The following is a 21,083-nucleotide window of genomic DNA, read 5'->3' as shown; positions in this document are numbered from 1 at the left end:
GCCCTGCTGTTCAGCTGGCACCAGCCACCTCTGGCCACATTGGGTCAGAAGATGTTGGTGACAGTCCAGGCAGTACCAAGTGCCTCTGGCTGGGTTGGGTCAGAAAATGTTGGGCAGCACTAACATTGAACTGGCACCAGCCACCTCTGGCTAGATCAGGTGAGAAGACGTTGGTAACAGTGCTGCTGCTGAGTTGGCATCAAGTGCCCCTGGCCAGGTCAGATCAGGTGAGAAGACGTTGGTGACAGTCCTGCTGTTGAGTTAGCACCAGATGCCTCTGGGCAGGGCAGGTGAGAAGACGTTGGTAACAGTCCTGCCATTGAGCGGCTGCAGGGGCCTCCAGTTGCGCACTAGCGGTTTGCCCTTGTCGTTCTGTAGGCGTGACAGTAGCAAAAGCTGCAACACAATAATACGATAAATGAAACTCCTATCATCTTCAGCTTCATTATTGGCATGAAAACGTTTCTAACTCTCAAGGAAAGAGCTTGTGCGCATTAGATTCGTACATGCTAGGTAATGGAGTGTAGTCGAATTAACCCAGGTGATGCTGAGGAATTAGATTAGGAAATGAGACACTTAAAGTAGTAAAGGAGTTTTGCTATTTGGGGAGCAAAATAACTCATGATGGTCGAAGTAGAGAGGATATAAAATGTAGACTGGCAATGCCGAGGAAAGCGTTTCTGAAGAAGAGAAATTTGTTAACATCGAGTATAGATTTAAGTGTCAGGAAGTCGTTTCTGAAAGTATTTCTATGGAGTGTAGCCATGTATGGAAGTGAAAGGTGGACGATAAATAGTTTAGACAAGAAGAGAATAGAAGCTTTCGAATGTGGTGCTACAGAAGAATGCTGAAGATTAGATGGGTAGATCACATAACTAATGAGGAGGTATTGAATAGGATTGGGGAGGAGCTTGTGGCACAACTTGACTGGAAGAAGGGATCGGTTGGTAGGACATGTTCTGAGGCATCGAGGGATCGCCAATTTAGTTCTGGAGGGCAGCGTGGAGGGTGAAAATGGTAGAGGGAGACCAAGAGATGAATACACTAAGCAGATTCAGAAGGATGTAGGCTGCAGTAGGTACTGGGAGATGAAGAAGCTTGCACAGGATAGGGTAGCATGGAGAGCTGCATCAAACCAGTCTCTGGACCAAAGACCACAAAAACAACAACAACGTAAATAAATTGTTATTTAGATATAAGTTAACTTATATGTTTTTTTTATTCCAGGCTTTGACAGTACCTGGATCAGTGTTTATATTCGCGAATATGTCGCAGCTGGTGAAACTTACGCTATAGCCTAATGACTGCATACGGCGTCTGGTGAGAAGCAAAGGGGCGGGGTTCCTGAGTGGCACCGCCACATAATCAGCATTCGACATCAGTGGGTAGCATCCACAGTTACTACTCCGAGGCATCGTGTCCAGACGTTATCACTAGGTATAAAATCGTATAATTTATTTTTAACTTAATACTTATCAGAAAACATGTTTCCCCGTGACGAAATAAGTCTCGGGTGAACAGCCTGGTATGAGAGTGCATAGGACATAATATTTCGGCAATGGACCACGTTGCCATCATCAGGTGCGCTGATGTACTGACCGGCGGTGGGCCGCCGCCAAGTATATATAGGACAATCCCCCTCCCGCTCCTCCGTCAGGCGCTTCCTGTGAGTCTGCGCGGTCCAGGTACAGCGACCGTTCTGCCGCCGTCTGGGCGCTGCGTCCTAGGTCTTCTCGTTCAGGAGGGTGGCTGCCGGCACCGCTCTCGTTATTCTTCCCTCCTCCCCCGAAGTCGGTACACTCTGGCGTTGCTAAGGATGTAACCGCTGTCACGATTTAGTTGTGGCTACCTTTCTCTGACAAATGTAAATCGTGACAGCGGTTACATCCTTAGCAACGCGTGGGAACCCGCGATCACCCGGATTAAGAAGAAGAAGGATATTTGCCAGAGTGTATCGACTTCGGGGGAGGAGGGAAGAATAACGAGAGCGGTGGCGGCAGACCCTCCTGAACGAGAAGACCTAGGGCGCAGCGACCAGACGGAGGGAGAACGGACGCTGTACCTGGACCGCGCAGACTCACAGGAAGCGCCTGACGGAGGAGCGGGAGGGGGATTGTCCTATATATACTTGGCGGCGGCCCACCGCCGGTCAGTACATCAGCGCACCTGATGGTCCATTGCCGAAATATTGTGTCCTATGCACACTCATACCAGGCTGTTCACCCGAAATTTATTTCGTCATAAAATACGCCTGGAGAAATTGAACAATCATATGTTTTCCCGTATTCTGTTGTACTCTAAGTTACGGAATGTGGGCCGAAAATGATCGACATTGGATCGAAACCTGTCACCACCTATGAATACAAGTGTTTTTATACGATCAGGACTGTTGTGCACACACAACCCAGTGACATTAACGTGACAACGGCCCGCGTTCGACGTCAACGTGCAAACACTCACAGGCGGCACGTGGCAGCAGTAGCAATGGAGGTTATACGGAGCGTCCCAGTACCACGGGAAACAGTGCAGTCGCTTTCGTAATGCAGAAAGGTAGCAATGTATCTGTAGTCCAAAAGGGCAAGATCGTTAACTTTTGGGCCAAGGGTGGAAATATTTCCGAAATGCTAAGTTTCAAACTGTTCGCTTGCCACTGTGGTTAAAGTATACCGCGCATGGCAAAATGGAACTATCCATAAAGGAGCCGAAGGCAAATGTGTTGCACCACGGGCCACAGACGGAAGGGGTGAACGATGGCTGCGGAGATGTGTATCCGCGAACAGACGTCCAACTCTTGAGGAACTGACCACGTAGAGGCGCCAAAGGGCTACCAACAGGCTCCCCTCGACGACCGTTCGTCCACGTGGACATCCGCAGCTGGAGCCCTGTTCACGCACACTTGCTGACTGCTGTTCATCGGCGGGTGGTTGGAACAGCAGCAGCATAGCTATACCATACCACCCCGGTCACCGAGCTCCCCGGATTTAATCTCTGCCGAGAATCTGTGCCGGCACCTCGAAGGGGTTGCTCGCGCCACGGATCCTGAAACGACAAACCTAGGGCAACTAGCCACGGTACTGGAGTCATCATGTCTCCACATCCCTGTCGCTACCTTCCAGAACCTCACGAACACTCTTCCTGCATATCTCGCACCAGTTCTTGCTGTAAAAGGTGATATTCAGGCTGGTATTCACATTAATGTGACTTGCCAGTGCAGTGAGTAGCAAGAGTATGCCACTGTAATGGCTGCATGAGTAATGACGTTCGCTATCGAATGTAACGAGTAACCAACACCGATGTATCTCGACAATGGCGAATAAAGACGGTGCAAAGTGTAGTCATTAAATTTTTACGGCCTGGCGAACAGATACTGTGGAAAATGGAATCCATAGAGTGTATTTTTGCCAAAGGCCTTGCAGCAGTGGTAACATTGGTTTCCGTCAGATCACCGAAGTTAAGGGTTGTCAGGCTGGGCTAGCACTCGGATGGGTGACCATCCGATCTGCCGAGCGCTGATGGCAAGCGGGATGCACTCAGCCCTCGATCGAGAAGCAGCGGCTCCGGTCTCGTAAACGGACATACAGCCGGGAGAGCGATATGGTGACCACACGCCCTCCATGTTCGCATCCAGTGACGCCTACGGGTTGAGGGTGACACGGCGGCCGGTCGGTACCGTTGAGCCTTTTTTTTTTTTTTTTGGAGTGTATTTTTGGTGTGCTTACCTGCTGCCAGGAGACGGAGTGCACGTCCTTGGAGAGGACCCAGCGGACGACCTGGCTGCAGGGCGGCGTGGTGAGCGAGCCCTGGTAGAGCAGGAAGGACTTCTCGAAGGGGTGGGCGAGCCGCGACAGGCGCAGCGGCCGCGCCACCAGCCGCGAGGACTGCGGCCGCACCACGGCGGGCAGGTGCCGCGACACCAGCTGCTGCAGCGCCGCGCTGCCCGTCGCCGCCGCCTGCAACGCGTCGCACCCATCTCCTCTCACGTCCGCCGCGCGGTGAAGGGCACCTCGCCGAGGTTCGTGCGGCTGCCCCCGTCGGAGGTACGAGTCCTCCCTCGGGCACGGGTGTGCGTGTGTGTCGTCGTTAGCGTAAGTTACTTTAAGCTAGTGAGCCGTAGTAAAAATTGCTGTTTCGAAAAGCGCGCCGCAGCGCGTAGTGTAAAGCAGTCGCCCTCCGTTGCTGGCGGTGGCGCCACTGTGGCAATCGCGGCTCTGGTGTCTCTCTCTGGTGGGAAAGGGGAAAAGACGCCTGTTCACGTGCATTTAGGGGGCGCCATGAGCTCGGCAGGAGCCCACAACCAGACCCACTTCACCTTCACCCCCCTCACCACCCTCGCCTAACTCTCCCCTCCCATGGTACAACAACCCTACCGTATCCTGTACCACAATATTCGCTCCCTGCCCACCCACAAACTCTTCTTCCTCCACACCCTCCATCACCACTGCATGGATGCCTTCGTCCTAAATGAAACCTTCCTTCAACCCCGCATCTCCACGGCTCCTTACACCCTTCACCACACCGATAACCCGTACCCTCTGGTGTGTGGCAGAGTCGCTATAGGCCACCTCGAGCACCTCCCTCTCCTTAACAATCCTGCCGAGCATCTCACCCTCAACCTCTTCTTCCCTACCCTTACCGTCACCTGTGCCACCATTTATGTCCGCCCTCGCACCCCCATCCCATACGATTTCCTGGCCCACACTGACCGCACCTTCTCCACCTACGTGATCGCCGCCGACCTCAATATCCACAGCCGTGACCCTGCCTACCTCCAACGGTGGCATCAGTTTCTCACCACTCTCCAGGGAGACCTGGTTCCCCTGCCTCAGCACACCCAACCCGAATCCAACACCACTCGCGATGTGGTCCTTGCCTCTCCCAACCTCCTTGGGCGCATCACCGCAGATGTCCTTCACCTCACTGGCAGTGACCATGCTCCTGTTCTCCTCACTCTCTCTAATGGTTGCCATCCCCGCAACGCTCCTCGCCCTGACATCCCTCCTAAAATTGTCCACGATTACTCCCGTGCCAACTGGGATGCCTACCGGTACTCCATTCACACCCAGGTTGACAGTCACGACCTTACCCTCCAATCTCCTGATGACATCTCTCGCACTGCTGCCTTCCTGCACCAGACCTTGTCTGACGCCGTCGCCACCCATATCCCCACCAAAGCCATCCACCCTCACCACCCCACCTGGCTTCCACAGGCTGTCCTCCTTCTTCGAGAGTCCTGCCGCCTCTACCGCTCTTTTCTCCGCACTCGTGACCGGGTACACTTACCTGCCACCAGAAATTACAACGACACATCCGCAACCTGCTTACTGCGAAGAAACGCCGTGCCTGGCGCATGTACACAACTCAACACCATGCTCCCCATAAACTCTTCCAAGTATTGGTCTGCTTTCCACCGCCTTACTGGGAACCGCCCCACCCCCAGTACCCTCTCCTCCTTGATCACTGTCTCTTTCCTGACAGCCTCAGTAAGGCCAACCACTTTGCCTCACCTCTCAGATGTTTTTTCTTTCCCAGATGATCCCCACTTTGATTATTCCCTCTTCCCTGACGTCATGGACCAAACGAATACCTCTGTTCCTCCCCTTGCTCATAGCTTCCAGTACTTGCGCCACACACCACCATCTGAACTCAACACTCCCATCACTACACAGGACATCAGCCTCACACTCCGCACTAAACGCAACACTGCTCCCGGCCACAACTGCATTACCTACTGCCACCTCAAACACTTCCCTCCCTCCTTCCTTTCAGTCCTTGCCATCTTCTACAATGTCATCCTTGCTACTGGCTTCTATCCCCACCTGTGGAAAACCTCCCATATCCTGATGTTCTCCAAACCCAACAAGCCTCCATCTGATGCCTCTTCCTATCATCCTATTAGTCTCACATCGGTGTTCAGCAAGCTCTTGGAATCCAGCCTTTACCGGCACATCCATCACCACCTCCACCAACACCACCTCCTCCCCGACACCCATTGTGGCTTTTGACCTTCCTTCTCTGCCGATGACCAACTCCTGCGCCTCACGCATCTCCTCTCCCTCCAGCTTAACTCCTGTCGCTCTGCCATTTTTGTCTCCCTCGACCTCGAAAAGGCCTACGACCGTGTCTGGTATCCCAGTCTCCAGTTTACTCTCCTAACCTATGCCCTTCCTATCAACTACATCCGTCTGGTGGCCTCCTTCCTCTCCCGCCGCCCCTCCTATGTTACCATCCATAATGCCAATTCCCATACCTTATACTCCTCTGTAGGTGTGCCCCAGGGCTCTGTCCTCTCCCCTCCCCTCTACCTCCTGTACACGGCAGATATCCCCCAACCCCTCTCCCCCTCAAGTACACCTCTTGCAATATGCTGATGACACCACATTCCTCGCCCTCGCTCCTACCCTCCAACGGTCCCAACGCCTTCTCCAGAATCACCTTGACCTTTTTGCCGCACGGTGTAACCAGTGCCTCCTGAAAATCAATCCTTCTGAGACCCAGACAATCGTCGTAGGTCGCACCACTCGCTCCTTCCGGCTCCTGGATTTCTCCCTTACCATCTGCGCCCGTCCTGTCTGCCTCACCCCCACCCTCACCTACCTTGGCCTCACCATTGACCGTCACCTCACCTGGATCCCTCATCTCCGCTCCATCCAATCCAAACCCCACGCTCCATCCAATCCAAAGCCCACAACCGCCTCCGACTCCTCAAAGTCCCTCTAGATCCTTGAGTGTCATGCACTCCACCTCACCTTCCGTATACGCCTCCCGTCCCCCACGCGGATCCTCTACGATCTCATTCCTTTCCCCCATCTGCTCCTGTTCCTCGAACATATCCGCATACTCTACACCTCCCGCCGCCTTGATCCCCCTCACCCCCTGGTTGCTCGTCTCCTCTCCAACCCCTGCCCCCTGCCACGCCTTCACTGTTGTGTCCCCCCTACCCTCCACCTCTAGACCCTTCATATTCTTTCCCAAGGTGGTTTCCATCAACTCCCCCTCCCGGATGACTCCCTCACTCCCTCCATCTATCCCTCCTATCAACTGTGATCCTCATCCCCCCCTCCTTTCCTCTGTCCTTTCCCTGGGCTCCCTCTTCCCCCCTTCCATCCTGTTTTCTCCCCACCAAACCTCTCCCTACCTCCCTTCTCCCCCCCCCCCCCCCCGAGTCCTTTTGTATTCCCCTCCTCTGCCTTCCCCACTCCCTGTCGCGTCTGCCCAGCACCCCCTCCCCTCTTATGGGTCCTCATCCTCCATTGGCTCCTTTCCCGCATCCCCCCTTCGCTTTTCCTCTCCTTCCCCCCCTTTTTCATTTTCCCATCATCTGTCCAGTTTCCCCCCACCTGCTCTCGGCTGTGGTATGTCACATTTGCCAACTTTTTAGTGCAGTGTTCCAGTGAATGTTCAGTGTTGTTTCATCTTTTCCCGTGTTGCGGACAGAAACCGTGCTGTCGCTGGGTGTGAATTTTATGTCTATTGAGAACAGAAACCAGACTGTCGCCGTGTTTTTTAATTGTCTGTCTATTGTTTTACCTGTCTGCTTCGTATGTATTTCATTAGCATCATCATCCCTTTGTTCTACGTTTTAAGTTCCACGATTTTTTCGCCATGTTACTCTTTATGTCTCCGATTTTATCGTCTGTTTTTATTTTTTATGGTCTTCATCTTTTTAACAAAGTCTGTAGGCTGAAGAGCGGCATACTAAGCTGCTGCCAGCCCGCCCCCTTCGGGGGGGAATCGAAATTCAATAAAGGAAAAAAAAACCCGGCAGGAGGAGTCTGCCAGCCAGTCAGTCAGTGGGAGGCAGCCGGTCGGCCAGGGCTGCCTGGCAGTCTGGGCGAGTCTGGCCCGCTGGTCAGCCAAGTTAGTCTGGGTCTGTCTCTCGTCCGCATTTCTTTCTTGCAGAAGAACTATGCTGTTTAGCAGCGAAAACGACTGTAGTTCCATTCGAAAAAGTGGAATAGATATCGATATCTTTGAAATAAATAGAGCTATGAAAAGAGATTTTAAATAATTTTGTGACGATTTTTCTACAATTAATTTGGATGAAGACAGAGTTACGACATCTTAGAGGATTCAGGAAGTATCTGAAGTGAACATATGAGCTAAATCATCGTGTACTTTGAAGACTATAAACTCAGTGAACATACAATATCAATAAGTATTACCTACTGCTTTAGTCTCGACAAACACCCCAGTGACTCGGTTGGCAGAGACCGGCACTGAGTTGCTGCCCGATCAACGTACACACAGAGCAGGGCTACTCACCCGGAAGAAGTAGCCGAGCACGAGTATGCCGTTCTTCTGGCTCTTGGCTTTCTCCAGCGATGGGTAGCGCCTGTCAAATGTCACCACGTGCATCTCCATAGCGAACCTGCACAACCAGTCCAATTGTCACATTTAACTCAGGAGAAGAGAAAAATGGTATGATTTTGTATAGCTAATCTAAATATGGTTTCCAAAAACTAAGCTTTCAATGTGTCCCAAATTGAAAGTTTAAAATCGGCGTGTTTACAATTTACAAACATTCCACCCACCTCCTCCCCCACCCCTCCACCCCCCCCCCAGGCCCTCCCCAGTGCCCCCTACTGCACCATTTCACAAACTCTGTTCTCTATCAGCATATTCTCCCTCACATTTTCTAAAACTAGTAGTTTAATCTAAAAAAGTGATAGTCCAAGAGAGGAAACGATGAACCTTTGTTGACAAAAAATGCACAATAATGGCAACAAAATCAATTTCATATTCGATGTACTGCAACACGAACAGAAATATGTAACAGTAATGTATACATTTTTTCAGGTAATATTTCTCTTAAAACTTTTATAAATGTAACAGCCTGAGTACTTGGCGTTGCTAGAGTGTGTATTTATTCCAGTCTCCTCTTAATCCATCTTCTGCTTCCTCTATCTTCCCCATCCCCTCTCTCGCCACTACCTCCACCCCCAACTTCCTGTTCATCTGCTTCTGCCCATCTCTTCATTCATTTCCTTCTGTCCCTTTATCTGTTCCTTCCCATTCCCTTCGTTCATTTCCTTTCTATGTCCATTTCCTGCCCTCCCCTCTTACCAATTCCTCCTTCTCTCTTTCTTTGTCCATCTCCAGCTCCCACCTCTTTCCAGCCATCTCCTCATTCTCCTCGCACTGTCTATCTCCTCTTCTCCTCTCTCTATGTCCGTCTTCTAATCTTCTTTTTCCTTCCACTTCCTTCTCCCCCACTCCCTGACCATCTCTCCCAGTCCCTATCCTCCTCCTCCTCTCTCTGTTGATGTTTTTCTCCCCTCTCTCTGACAACTTTCCCCTCCGCCTCTCTCTTTCTGTCTCCTCCTCCCCCATATCTGTCTCCAGTTCCTCCTTATCCCTCTCTTTCAGTCCACCTCTTGCCCCCTATTCTCTCTCCACGGTATAGCCCTCACACCAATAGGAGGTTGCCGATCCTTACTCTCACACTATTTATTCCACTTAGTAAGTAAGATGTGTACCGAATTTGGCTGAGATCGATCCACTGTTTAGGAGGACCTTTTTACCCATAGTTTTGCTCGCGTACCCACTGCCACATATATTTAACATATTGCACACATATTCGTACACATATATCACCAGCATATGTACCAAAATTCGCCATGCAGTTTCGTTTTCACGCAGCTCAATGTTTATGACGCAATTCCTTTTGAACTGCATGCCGTATCTATTATGTAAATAAAAATAAACTGCCGCACGTGTGAAAGCACATCAATTTGCGAAGGACTCCACCAATCTGGCTGATTTCTTTCTTATTTTGTTCGTAATTGTTAGGACAAGGTTTGCACGAAAGAAAATTTTTGGAAAATTCACCAAAAAAGACGGAAGTTTGACGGTATTTTTGTATGAAAATCTCAACGATACAAATGTGACGTTCAGCTCGACAGTTTTGATGCCGCCTGTTTTAATAACAAATTCCACACCGAATATTCATGTTTTACGACAGTTGAAAGCGATATTTCAGTGAGTTATTGGTGGTGATCATATCTTTGGTGTGTTGCTAAGATTGAAATGATATCTGTTCCTGGTAATTTGCTTTGTTGCAAATATTCACCTGATTTCAGTTCGTGCTTTATCTCTCTGGAAAAAAGTCACCACTTACTCGAAATACTGGTCGACGTATGCGCAACAAAAGCCAACTACAAGTACGTGATCGTCGAGTCAGTGAGACTGCAGAAGAGCGTGGACAGTGTTTGGGGGACAAGTCGAATAAGGAACTCTGAAGTGGGATCCACTATGATTCAGGAAAAATGGATACAGTCGAATGTTTAACACTAAAACATTGAAGCCATAGTCACAGTACACAAATTTTTCTTTTTATTTTTTTTTTTAAAGTGTTTCATTACCTGTTCCAACGAACTTCGGCGTCATTTTAAAATCTAAAGCATCAGTTTGAGAATATATATAGGGAATTGTGAGCATACGTTATATATTCTACAACAGATGTTTTACATTTGAAAATGCCGATGTAGTTCATTGAAACCAGTAAAGTAACCCCATTTTTCTTTAAAGGAAAATTTTATGTCCTGTGATATGGCTTCACTATTGTAGTGTCGAACATTTAACTTATAGTAACACTCCTTTACGACAAGTATGTCGGACAGTCGAGTTACAGTCGCTATGTTGGAGCTTACCCACAATAATCTAGATGATTATGCTGGTCGGCGAGATTTGCCAAATGCTTCCAGTTATTCGAAGGTCAACACTTGCTGATGAAATAAACACGTGATTAAATTCATCGACTTTGTGGAGATATGCAAAAACTCTCAAGCTAACAACGAATATGCGAATCTACAAAATGATGGGTCGGTGGAAGTGTTTACCAGGCAATTATTCGATACTGGCAATAGAAAAATTTCAGTTGACGATTTCACTGGCCTCGTCTGGTTTCCACCTAATGTTTTTTTTTTTTCAATTCGCAACATCATAAAGTGGTCCCAAATACTGCTGCAGAATATAAAAAGCGTTTTTCATTGAGCCAGCTAGCCATTTTGCCAGCAAAAAATAAGGTCGTAAACGATTTGAACACAAAAATTCGAAGTCAAGTTGTAAGGCGGCTGATTAAATGATGGTCAGTTTCACACCTTACATGAGAGTCTTTATACATTGTAACGGGAAGGTGAATATGTCACCTGACATACTTCGGCGAAAATGAGCAGATTTACCTATAAAAATGTACAGTATGCAATGCAAAGGCATGACACTGAATCGGCTCTATTAAGACATTGAACCTATATCCTGCATGTCAATGAGCAAGAGATGAAACAAGCTGCTGGAGGAAATGTTTCGTTTGGGAAGCAAAGGGCGACGTTTTGGGTGTGTCACAAGTGGAGTACTATGGAAAGCTGTTAAAAGTGACCCGTGACGAGAGACAATGAACGCGCCAGGTGACTCACCCAGAAAGGGCAAGTAGCGGGCCACCAGAGCGGTATGGAAAGAAGCTTTAGAAAACTGCACTGGGGAATTTACAGATGGATATGAACAAACAAGTGACGCAGTCGATCACGTGAACTGCGCATAGTACGCTCGTGATGTAAGCATGTAACTTTTCGGCGTCTGGAGCGGGCACAAAATGTCCAATTGGCTGACACGAATCAGGAAGGAGTAAAGTGCGGAAATTTCGGCGCAGTTTAATGGTAGGCCGTTTGCGATTGACAGAGTTTCCACAAAGTAAGAGGAATGTTCCTATTGGTCGGAAAAAAGCCATGACGTGCAGCATGAAAGGACCCAGGTGGGGGTGACAGTTTTGCTACGAGAGAGACACGGCCGAAAAATTCGGGGACTCTCCTCTAAACTGGCGTCAAGTGCAGAACGGGGTGCATAATTCTCTGTATGACACAGAGGAGGAATTTGTGTGAATGCTCCGTTCACTTCGGCTGACATTCAGCTAGATATTAGCTGTAGCATCGTTGAGCTCCAACAGAGGAGAAACGAAACAGCCACATAGTTAATTGTTCTTGCGAGAACTGAGGTGGCAGATGCTACTCTTTTCGTACATTTTCGTACTAAATTCACCATATACTCGTTTTTTCTGCCATCACATTCAGTCTTTTGACTTCGAGGGTAGTAATCTTAACTAAATGTAATATATTAATTTTATATATAGATACTAAACTGTTTAAATATGTTTACAATTTATAATTAATAGTTTAACATTGCAAGGAACAAAATACATAGAAAACATTAGGCGTTAGTGGGCTACAGCAGCAGCAGCAGACGACTGACGCGAATGCCTTTGCTAACAGCACGACATCGCCTGCGGTGTCTGTTCTGGACTCGTGGCCATATTGGTTGTGTGGTGTCACCGCCAGACACCACACTTGCTAGGTGGTAGCTTTTAAATCGGCCGCGGTCCGCTAGTATACGACGGACCCGCGTGTCGCCACCGTCAGTGATGGCAGACCGAGCGCCGCCACACGGCAGGTCTAGTGAGACGTACTAGCTCTCGCCCCAGTTGTACAGCCGACGTCGCTAACCATGGTTCACTGAGAATTACGCTCTCATTTGCCGAGACGATAGTTAGCATAGCCTTCAGCTACATTTGCTACGACCTAGCAAGGCGCCATTAGCAGTATAGATATTGAGATTCTATTAATGTATCATCAAAAGCGATGTTCTACAAATGCGGATTAAAGTTAAGTATTCCAGAAGCTACGTACTTTTCTTTATAGCATTCATTACGTATCCTGTTTCAGACCTCACGCCAGCCTGCGTGAGTTTAAGCGCGTGCCTTTCGGCTCCCTCTCATTGTATCTAGGCTGTCTTGTCTAGACACAACAGGTTGGACCCTAGAAGACTGGAGAACCGTGGCGTGGCCAGAAGAGTCTCGATTTCAGTTGGTAAGAGGTGACGGTAGGGTCAGAGTGTGGCGCAGAACGCACCAAGCCATGGGCCCAAGTTATCAACCAGGCACTGTCCAATTTGGTGGTCGCTTCGTTATGGTGTGTGCTGCGTTTACATGGAATGCACTGGGTCCTTTGGTCTAACTGAACCTATCATCGACTGGAAATGGTTATGTGCAGCTACTGGGAGACCATTTGCAGCCATTCATGGGTTTCATATTCCGAAACAACCATTGAATTTTTGTGGATGACAATGCACCATGTCTCTGGGCCAGAATTCTTCGTATTGGCGTGAAGAACATTCTGGGCAGTTCGAGTGACTGATTTGGGCAACCATATCGGCATGAGTCCCATCGAACATTTATGGCACATAAGTGACAGGTCATTTCGTGCCGAAAATTCTGCATCCATAACACTTTCGGTGTTACGGACGGCTGTAGAGGGAGCATGGCTAAATACCGTGTGATCAAAAAGTCAGTATAAATTTGAAAACTTAATAAAGCACGGAATAATGTAGATAGAGAGGTAGAAATTGACACACGTGCTTGGAATGACATGGGGTTTTATTAGAATAAAAAAAACCATATTGCAAGACGCGTGAAAGATCTCTTGCCCGCGTCGTTTGATGATGATCGTGTGTTTGGCCTCCCAGGTCCCCAGACCTCAGTCCGTGCGATTATTGGCTTCGGGATTACCTGAAGTGGCAAGTGTATCGTGATCGACCGACATCTCTACGGATGCTGAAAGACAACATCCGACGCCAATGCCTCACCATAACTCCGGACATGCTTTACAGTGCTGTTCACAACATTATTCCTCGACTACAGCTATTGTTGAGGAATGATGGTGGACATATTGAGCATTTCCTGCAAAGAACATCATCTTTGCTTTGTCTTACTTTGTTATGCTAATTATTGCTATTCTGATCAGATGAAGCGCCATATGTAGGACATTTTTTGCACTTTTGTATTTTTTTGGTTTTAATAAAACCCCATGTCATTCCAAGCATGTGTGCCAATTTGTACCTCTCTATCAACATTATTCCGTGATTTATTCAGTTTTCAAATGTATACTGACTTTTTGATCACCCAGTATTTCTGCAGGGCAGTAACTTGTCCACACCACATGGAGCTGCTGCACTACACCGGACAAAAAGAGGCCTGACACGATATTTCGAGGTATCCGAAGACTTTTGTCACCTCCGTGTAATGTTGTACGGCCATACTGACCTCCTCTTGGAAAATGATACAGTCACCGGTCGTCGTTAAGTAGTCATTGTACTCCATCCCAGTGTGCGTCTTTTAAATGGTGCATTCGGCCCTCACTTCATTTTTAAGGATGACAATGCGCGGCCGCATCACAGAGCACAGGTGGAGGAGCTCCTGGAACGGTAGTGTACTCGGCGGATGGCGTGGCCTGCGCATTCACCCGGTATCGTGCACACGTGGGGTGGATTGATGACGCGTACTGCAGCACGCCCACACGTGCCATCCGAGAAGTGTAGGGCCCGCCACAAGAACTCCTTACCTACATCGTGCCCAAAACGGGAGCACGTTGCAGAGAATGCAGACCCTCTGAAGAACCGTGGCCGTCTTTTGTAATGTCCTGGATATCATCTTGAATCGCACTGCCCTCAGTATTTTTCTTTATCTGTGAAGTGTCATTTCTGTTGGTATTATTGCATATTTCTATCTGTTATCTTCTGTACCGTACTCGAGCACTTCTTTCTGTGTATGGCCGAAGTTTCATCAAGCTATATTACTTGGGAGTGACACATCACGCAAGAAGTTACTTCGGACCTCAAGTTGCGCCCACTGCTGCACACACTAGCGTGTCTTCGCTAATCAACCACCACGCGCTGAGCCCCTGCTGAGCTACGTACCTCTCTCCGTTGAGGGTGTGCTCGCTGCCGCCCCAGTGGAAGTGCGCGCTGTCCAGCCTGTAGCGGCGCTGCGAGTCGGACAGCCACACCAGCGGCACCTCCTTCTCGCTCAGGTACGTCGACTTCACCGACACTGCAGCACCACACACACACCTGCCCTCCTACACAGCTCACTACCTCCACACTACCGCTCTATGACAGCGTGATCAGCGGTACATCCCCCCTTTGTAGTGAAGAACACGGTACAGTGATTTAAATTCATTTCCTAATCCATTAAAATTTCTCAAACTTCATATTCTTTTTACAATCCACATGTTATTAGCGTAACAGTTACGTGTTTGCCAAAATGAAATGCATATAGCAAAATGCTAATTTCATTCGAGTAATGCAGCTCCAAACCCGTTACAGGGTTACAAATTTTGTGCATTCGAGTAACTAGAAATACTATTATTATTATTATTCAGGTATGCCGCATTATTATTGAGGTATGCCGAATGTACTCCTTGATGATTAAATCCCACCACAACTACCAAATTGCAGGGGTATTGATTGCTATGTTTCAGGCATTGTTGTTAAAAGTCCGTGACATTTTGTGTGTGAGTAACATCGGCTGATTTAACTGGTCAGCCGAGGTGTGGTAGGGTGGGTGCCTGAGTCTGTGTGAAGCCAGTGCATCGCAGTCCTGTTAACACAGCTGTTATCTTGGAAGGTGGCACGAATTACTCATCAAGTTGTCTAACGAAAGGCAACACGTGACCTTCAAGAATGTTAAAGAAGAACACCCTTGTTCAAGTTCTAGGTAATTTGAATGTGCACCCAAATCGTAGTACGAAAAAACCTCAAAACATGATAGAAACACCGGCGGCCTAAGCTACACCGTCCACACGCTGTTAACTAAACGGCTGTGTGGGCTGTCTCTGCACACAGTGCCTTTCAGCATTTGGAAAGAGTCTTAACTGCAGGTCCTCGCACCACTCTACAAGACTACGGTCAGCCACCGCTGTTGTTTGGCCTAATAATGAGGTGCAGATTTGTCTGTCGGTGTGTGCCTTTTGCGAGGTCCCCGGCTCCAAATATCCGCTGCACGCAGTTACCCTCGCAGCGTTCACTGGGACAGTGGTCGAGACGGGCCTGCAGCCACTGACACCTGCAGTTCTCATCGTCCCCGCCCCCTGTCGGTCAGCGTCTTTTTACATTCGCTATTTTTGCGCCTTGTCACTAGAGATGGGTGAAACTGTTCTTTTCAGAGATGGGATCAGAACTGTTCACTCCCTGAAATGAATTAGCTCTTTTTCATGACTCACCACTCATTTACAATAGAAAATAAATAGAAGGCACATTGCCCTTTAAACTTGGTTTATTCCAGTACTATACCTGTATTTTGATCTTATTTGATCCTATTTTGAAGTAACACAGATAATGAGTAAGAATTTTGTATTGTTAATTGAAATTTCCACGATATGACAAAGTTTTTGATTATTGATTTATTTTGCACTATCGTGGTTTTTTGGGTGATCAGAAAATGTTGTAACTTGAGATTTACATTAACAATATATTTGGCTATAATGTATTAAAATTTCATTAACCTCATACAAATACATCGCAAGCCATATATTTTTAAAGTGAACGTTTCCTTCCGAAGACGCCTAAAATCGCAAAATCCGTACCAGAATAAGAAAAAAATATATACATTTGACTGTAAAACGAAAGTGCTGCATATAGCCTTACGCAGAATAAAACAAGGAAAATATTGGTGTATCACATTTTGCGATACGTTTATCGGTTCGCTCGTAATTAAAGCGTAAATTCGAGTGTCCATAATAAAAATCCTATAGTAAGAGGAGTCATCAGGAGCCTAATCTAATCAGTTTAACAAATAAAAATAAAATAAAAACAATTGATGTATACATAACATAATAATGTAATATACATAGCGGTATTACTACAAAGAACAATATCCAGTAGGGACGAACTCCAATGCAGAGGCCCTGAGTCGAGCAGGTCGAGCCGCGAGCTGTATTACTGCGTGAGCTGAGACCGCAGAGACCAGAGTGACACCTGAGTCGCTTTGCTCAACGCTCTGGCTAGAGACGAGACGGTGGGGTGAGCGTTGAGCGGGCGAGTTCCGAGGGTGGGGGGAGCGGTGAACTCACCCGCTCCGAGACAAATCGTCCGTTCCCTTGCGAGCAGATTGTTGCAAGTAGTTCCTACGTTATCCGCTAGGTGGCTCTCTGTCCTGTTGCTCGCATCAACTGCCCAGAGGGCAGGACGTGCGACTGAAACGATCGCCGACAGAGTGCGATGCGAATTTAAGCTGCGCCAGACACTGCACGCGGCAGACGACGCACAGAGACGGCACGGCATATGTGAAACACAAAATCCAATGGGGCACTGTACGATGCAGGCGGCCAAGGTAGAAGCAGGGCAGAGGCCGGCGCTGGCTGTGTTGTGTGGCGTGCACTGTGCTCTGACCAGCAGAGGCGCTGCTGATATGCTCCGTCTCTCTCTCTCTCTCTCTCTCTCTCTCTGCCGTGGGAAACGTTTGGAGCTACCGTTCTTTTTTTCTGAATCACTGATTGTTCACTCCTTTGAAAGATTCAACTCTATGAATTAGTTCAAGAGCGGATCCCCCATCTCTACTTGTCACAAGGCTGCGAGTGGTACAGCATTTGTAGACACGTCAGAAGTTCGTGTGGTCGTGGACACGTCCAAACACGACAGCTCTTTTGCGCCACTGTGTCACGTCTGTACGTCGAATCGTCTTATTACACTGATTCCACACATGATACGAGGGCTATCCACAAAGTACATTACGTTTTCGTTTCTGTTCGTTAGGGGCGGGGCTAGCGCGGCCATCTTGGTGTCACGGCATTCAGCCGCTCAGTCGGCATCCTGCTGTGCTAGTGAGAGATTCGTGCTGTACTCCGTTGAGTTACTGTGACAGTTTGAAATGTCAGCGGTAATTGAAAATGCCGCGAAGTGTGAAGTGCGTGCTGTAATAAGGTTTCCGACTGCAAAAAACTGTACACCGTCGGCAGCTTTGTGAAGCGTATGGGGACAACATAATCACTGAAGGTGGAGTGCGTCAATGGGTCATAAAATTTACAAATGGCCGAACTAACGTTCACGACGAAGAGCGAAGTGGAAGACCCAGCATAGTGACTGCCGAACTTGTCGAAAAAGTCGATGCCGCGGTCCGTGAAAACTGTAATTTCACAATAACGGAACTCTCTATGAGTTTTCCACAAATTTCACGAAGTTTGTTGCACGAAATCATTACCGAAAAGCTCGGTTACCACAAGTTTTGTGCAAGATGGATACCAAAAATCTTTACAGAGATTCAGAAAAATCAGCGAATGGCTGCAGCGTTAACGTTTTTGACGCTTACCAGAAAGATGGCCACTCATTACTCGATCGCATCGTTACTGGTGACGAAACATGGGTTGAGCATATGAACTGCGAGACGAAATTGCAGTCAATGCAGTGGGGGCACACAAATTCCCCTCAAAAACCCAAGAAATTCGTGCAGACAATGTCGGCAAGGAAGGTGATGGCGACTGTCTTTTGGGACACAAAAGGTGTGATTTTTGTGGATTTCCTGGAAAGAGGCACTACAATAAACTCTCAAAGGTATTGCCAAACTCTGCACAACCTCAGAAGAGCAATACAAAACAAGCGCAGGGGAAAGTTGGGCTCAAAGATCTTGCCGATTCACGACAACGCCCGGGCTCACACGGCAAATGCCACTCGTGAAGTTCTCAAATCTTTTAAGTGGGAGTTGTTTCCTCATCCGCCGTACAGTCCTGGCCTGGCACCGAGCGACTTCCACTTATTCTCAGCAATGAAGAAGTGGTTGGCTATGCAGCGTTTTGATGACGACGCACAGCTTCGAGAAGAGGTAACCACGTGGTTGAAGGCGCAGGCGGCCGAATTTTACGACGAAGGAATTTCCAAGCTCGTCCATCTCTACGATAAGTGCCTTAATTTAAATGGCAACTATGTAGAAAAGCAGTATTTAAGTGTGGCTTTCATCTGTATATAAAAAAAGAAAAATTTCCAATACTTTATTCATTTTTAGTTCCAAAACGTAATGTACTTTGTGGATAGCCCTCGTATTTAACTGCCACGGCTCACGTCAGCAGTGGAGTATCACGTGACAGCTGGTACCAATTGTGCACATTTTTCCATTTCTCGCCACCCAGAGAAACCTACGTGCGCTTTCAACAGGGACTATTTATTTAATCTCCACAATGACAGCCTATTTTGTAGGGAATTATTATACACCACACAGGCACCTTTTGTGGATACTAATAAATGTATTAATTGTTGATTCCTGGTGTTTACAAACATTTTGCAAAAATAAAAGAAAACATGGTCCATAATATGCTGTGTATAAATGATCTCTATTTAAATCGTGCAATCAGTTAATTTACATAGCCTCATATTCTTCGTTCAAACTCTTCTGCTGCATAGACGTTCGTTTTCATTTTTCAACGCTATCTTCCCTTGTTGTTTTATATTTACACTGAGTTGATCCCTAAGGTATTTTGGTTTGTTTTATTATACGGTAGTGTCACATACTGTAAGTCCTTAATTTCATGATGTGCCCAGTACTGGTTCCTATGTTTCTATAGCAAGTGCCATTTCTTTTGCCATCCTACCTCTTACTGTATACTGCTTGATAGATGTTAACAGGTTTTCATATCTTCTGGTACCTTCGATGTATTATCTAAAAAATGTTAGTGATTGTCACTTTAACACCTAGTTTCTCCTGTTACGGAAACTGTAACAGCTCATATTTTTTATTCGATGTACCTCATGCAAAAAACAGGGCTTACCAGGGAATCATTCACACATGAGCTGCGTGTGTTGAGAATATCAAGAAAGGTAGCCAGCTTACCTAGCGAAATGTTTCGTTCTGCTGTGCAGAATGTAATCCTGCACTTTCAGACTCTTCTCGACACTGATGGGCGCCATATTGAGCCCCTTTTTGTAGCAGTAGTGGTGCCGGCATGTGATGGTGTGATGTACCGTACCAGCGTATTAAAAGTGTTTCAACTGTATTTATTCTGTATTATTTCTCTTGCCCATGTCCTTGACATTAATGCTACTAACTTTGGTCCTTGTATGGTAATTAGTTTCCTTGTTACAACGTGTTAAACAGGGCAAGTTTAATTATAACCACCTGGTATGTAATGTGCCTCTGGCACTTCCTACCGACAGTTCTACCGTATGTGCATCTACATGTATTTTCGACATCATATCAGCTGCTGCTAGTTGTCAAGCTGTAGTACTGACAGCAAAGTCACAGATATGCCATTTAAGGTCGTAACGTTGTCGTGGACCCATTCCCAATGTAAGGATCGAATATAAAGTCTACTCTTTATGTATAGGGAAAAATAATTTGACAATTACGATGTGCAGTACGTAATATCATGGATAGAAGTAGAAGTACTCCACAGTTGTGAGTGGTGTAATGCGTTATTTACAGATGGCTATGTATGGACATGTATGCAGGCAATCTGATACCCTTCCAAGTTGCTTTTACAGGTGCTTGAAAATGAAGAGTTGACGAAATTTGCTAATCGCACGATTTAAATAAAGCTCGTTTGCATTACAGCCTATTGTGGGCGATGTTTTCTTTTATTAAACATTTAGAGGCTGTGGATCCCCATAGAAACAAAATTTTGGAAAAAAATGCCAATCCTACAGAACTGCTAATACTACAACTCTCTACCATTACAAAACAACAGTCGAAGATGTTGTTTTCTTCATTTCTCGAGGTGCATTAAAACTGTAGATCGTTGTTTCCGCTACTGGATCCACCCTTATACTGACCTGGTCAAAAGCCTTTGTCTGGTGCATATCTTGGGCATAGGGCAGGACGTCAGCGGCGTTTTCACTGTAAAGAATCATCCCACAACTCATTGTAACATCTTACGAGTCCACACTTCCGTGGTCACTCGCAGCAGCGCAATGTAAAGTCTTGAGAAACCATTTTATTTCGCGGTCGCCGACCTCGGTCTTGTTCTCACCATCTGAAAAGCATGTTGTCTAGCTGGGATGGCAGCATGCTGCCGTGCGGTTGAACGCCTCTTGAAGTCTTCCGCGGCCTTCCTGGATACCGCAGCTGCAGTATCGTCCCACAAGCGGCCAGCTGCCTTGTTCCTCAGAGCTGCTTTGGGCTCCAGCGACCTCAACGCCTCACGGCCAGTACCCGCTGCGCCTTCGCAGAGCGCACAGATACGCAGCCTGAGCTCTGACGTGCCCACACTGCCGCAGGCGACGCCCTCATTCGTCTCTCTTTTGATTTTGTCTGGATACGTAACATACGGGCCACGACC

The 21,083-nt window shown here is 47.5% G+C and overlaps 1 protein-coding gene across 1 annotated transcript in view; it reads right to left on the bottom strand.

Moving 5' to 3' along the window:
* Nucleotides 1-261: 261 nt before the first annotated feature.
* LOC126109832 (putative carbonic anhydrase 3) overlaps nt 262-21,083 on the bottom strand; it is a 123,407-nt gene continuing 102,585 nt past the window's right edge. The window contains exons 4-7 of the mRNA XM_049914892.1: nt 14,740-14,872; nt 8,263-8,368; nt 3,720-3,950; nt 262-396 (exon numbers count right to left, since the gene is read on the bottom strand). Coding sequence (XP_049770849.1) covers nt 262-396; nt 3,720-3,950; nt 8,263-8,368; nt 14,740-14,872 — 605 coding nt within the window. The remainder of the gene's footprint in view (nt 397-3,719; nt 3,951-8,262; nt 8,369-14,739; nt 14,873-21,083) is intronic.

This window comes from Schistocerca cancellata, chromosome 12, assembly GCF_023864275.1.
Source record: "Schistocerca cancellata isolate TAMUIC-IGC-003103 chromosome 12, iqSchCanc2.1, whole genome shotgun sequence".
Taxonomy (NCBI): Eukaryota; Metazoa; Arthropoda; class Insecta; order Orthoptera; family Acrididae; genus Schistocerca; species Schistocerca cancellata.
This window is presented reverse-complemented; position numbering and strand designations above follow the sequence as displayed.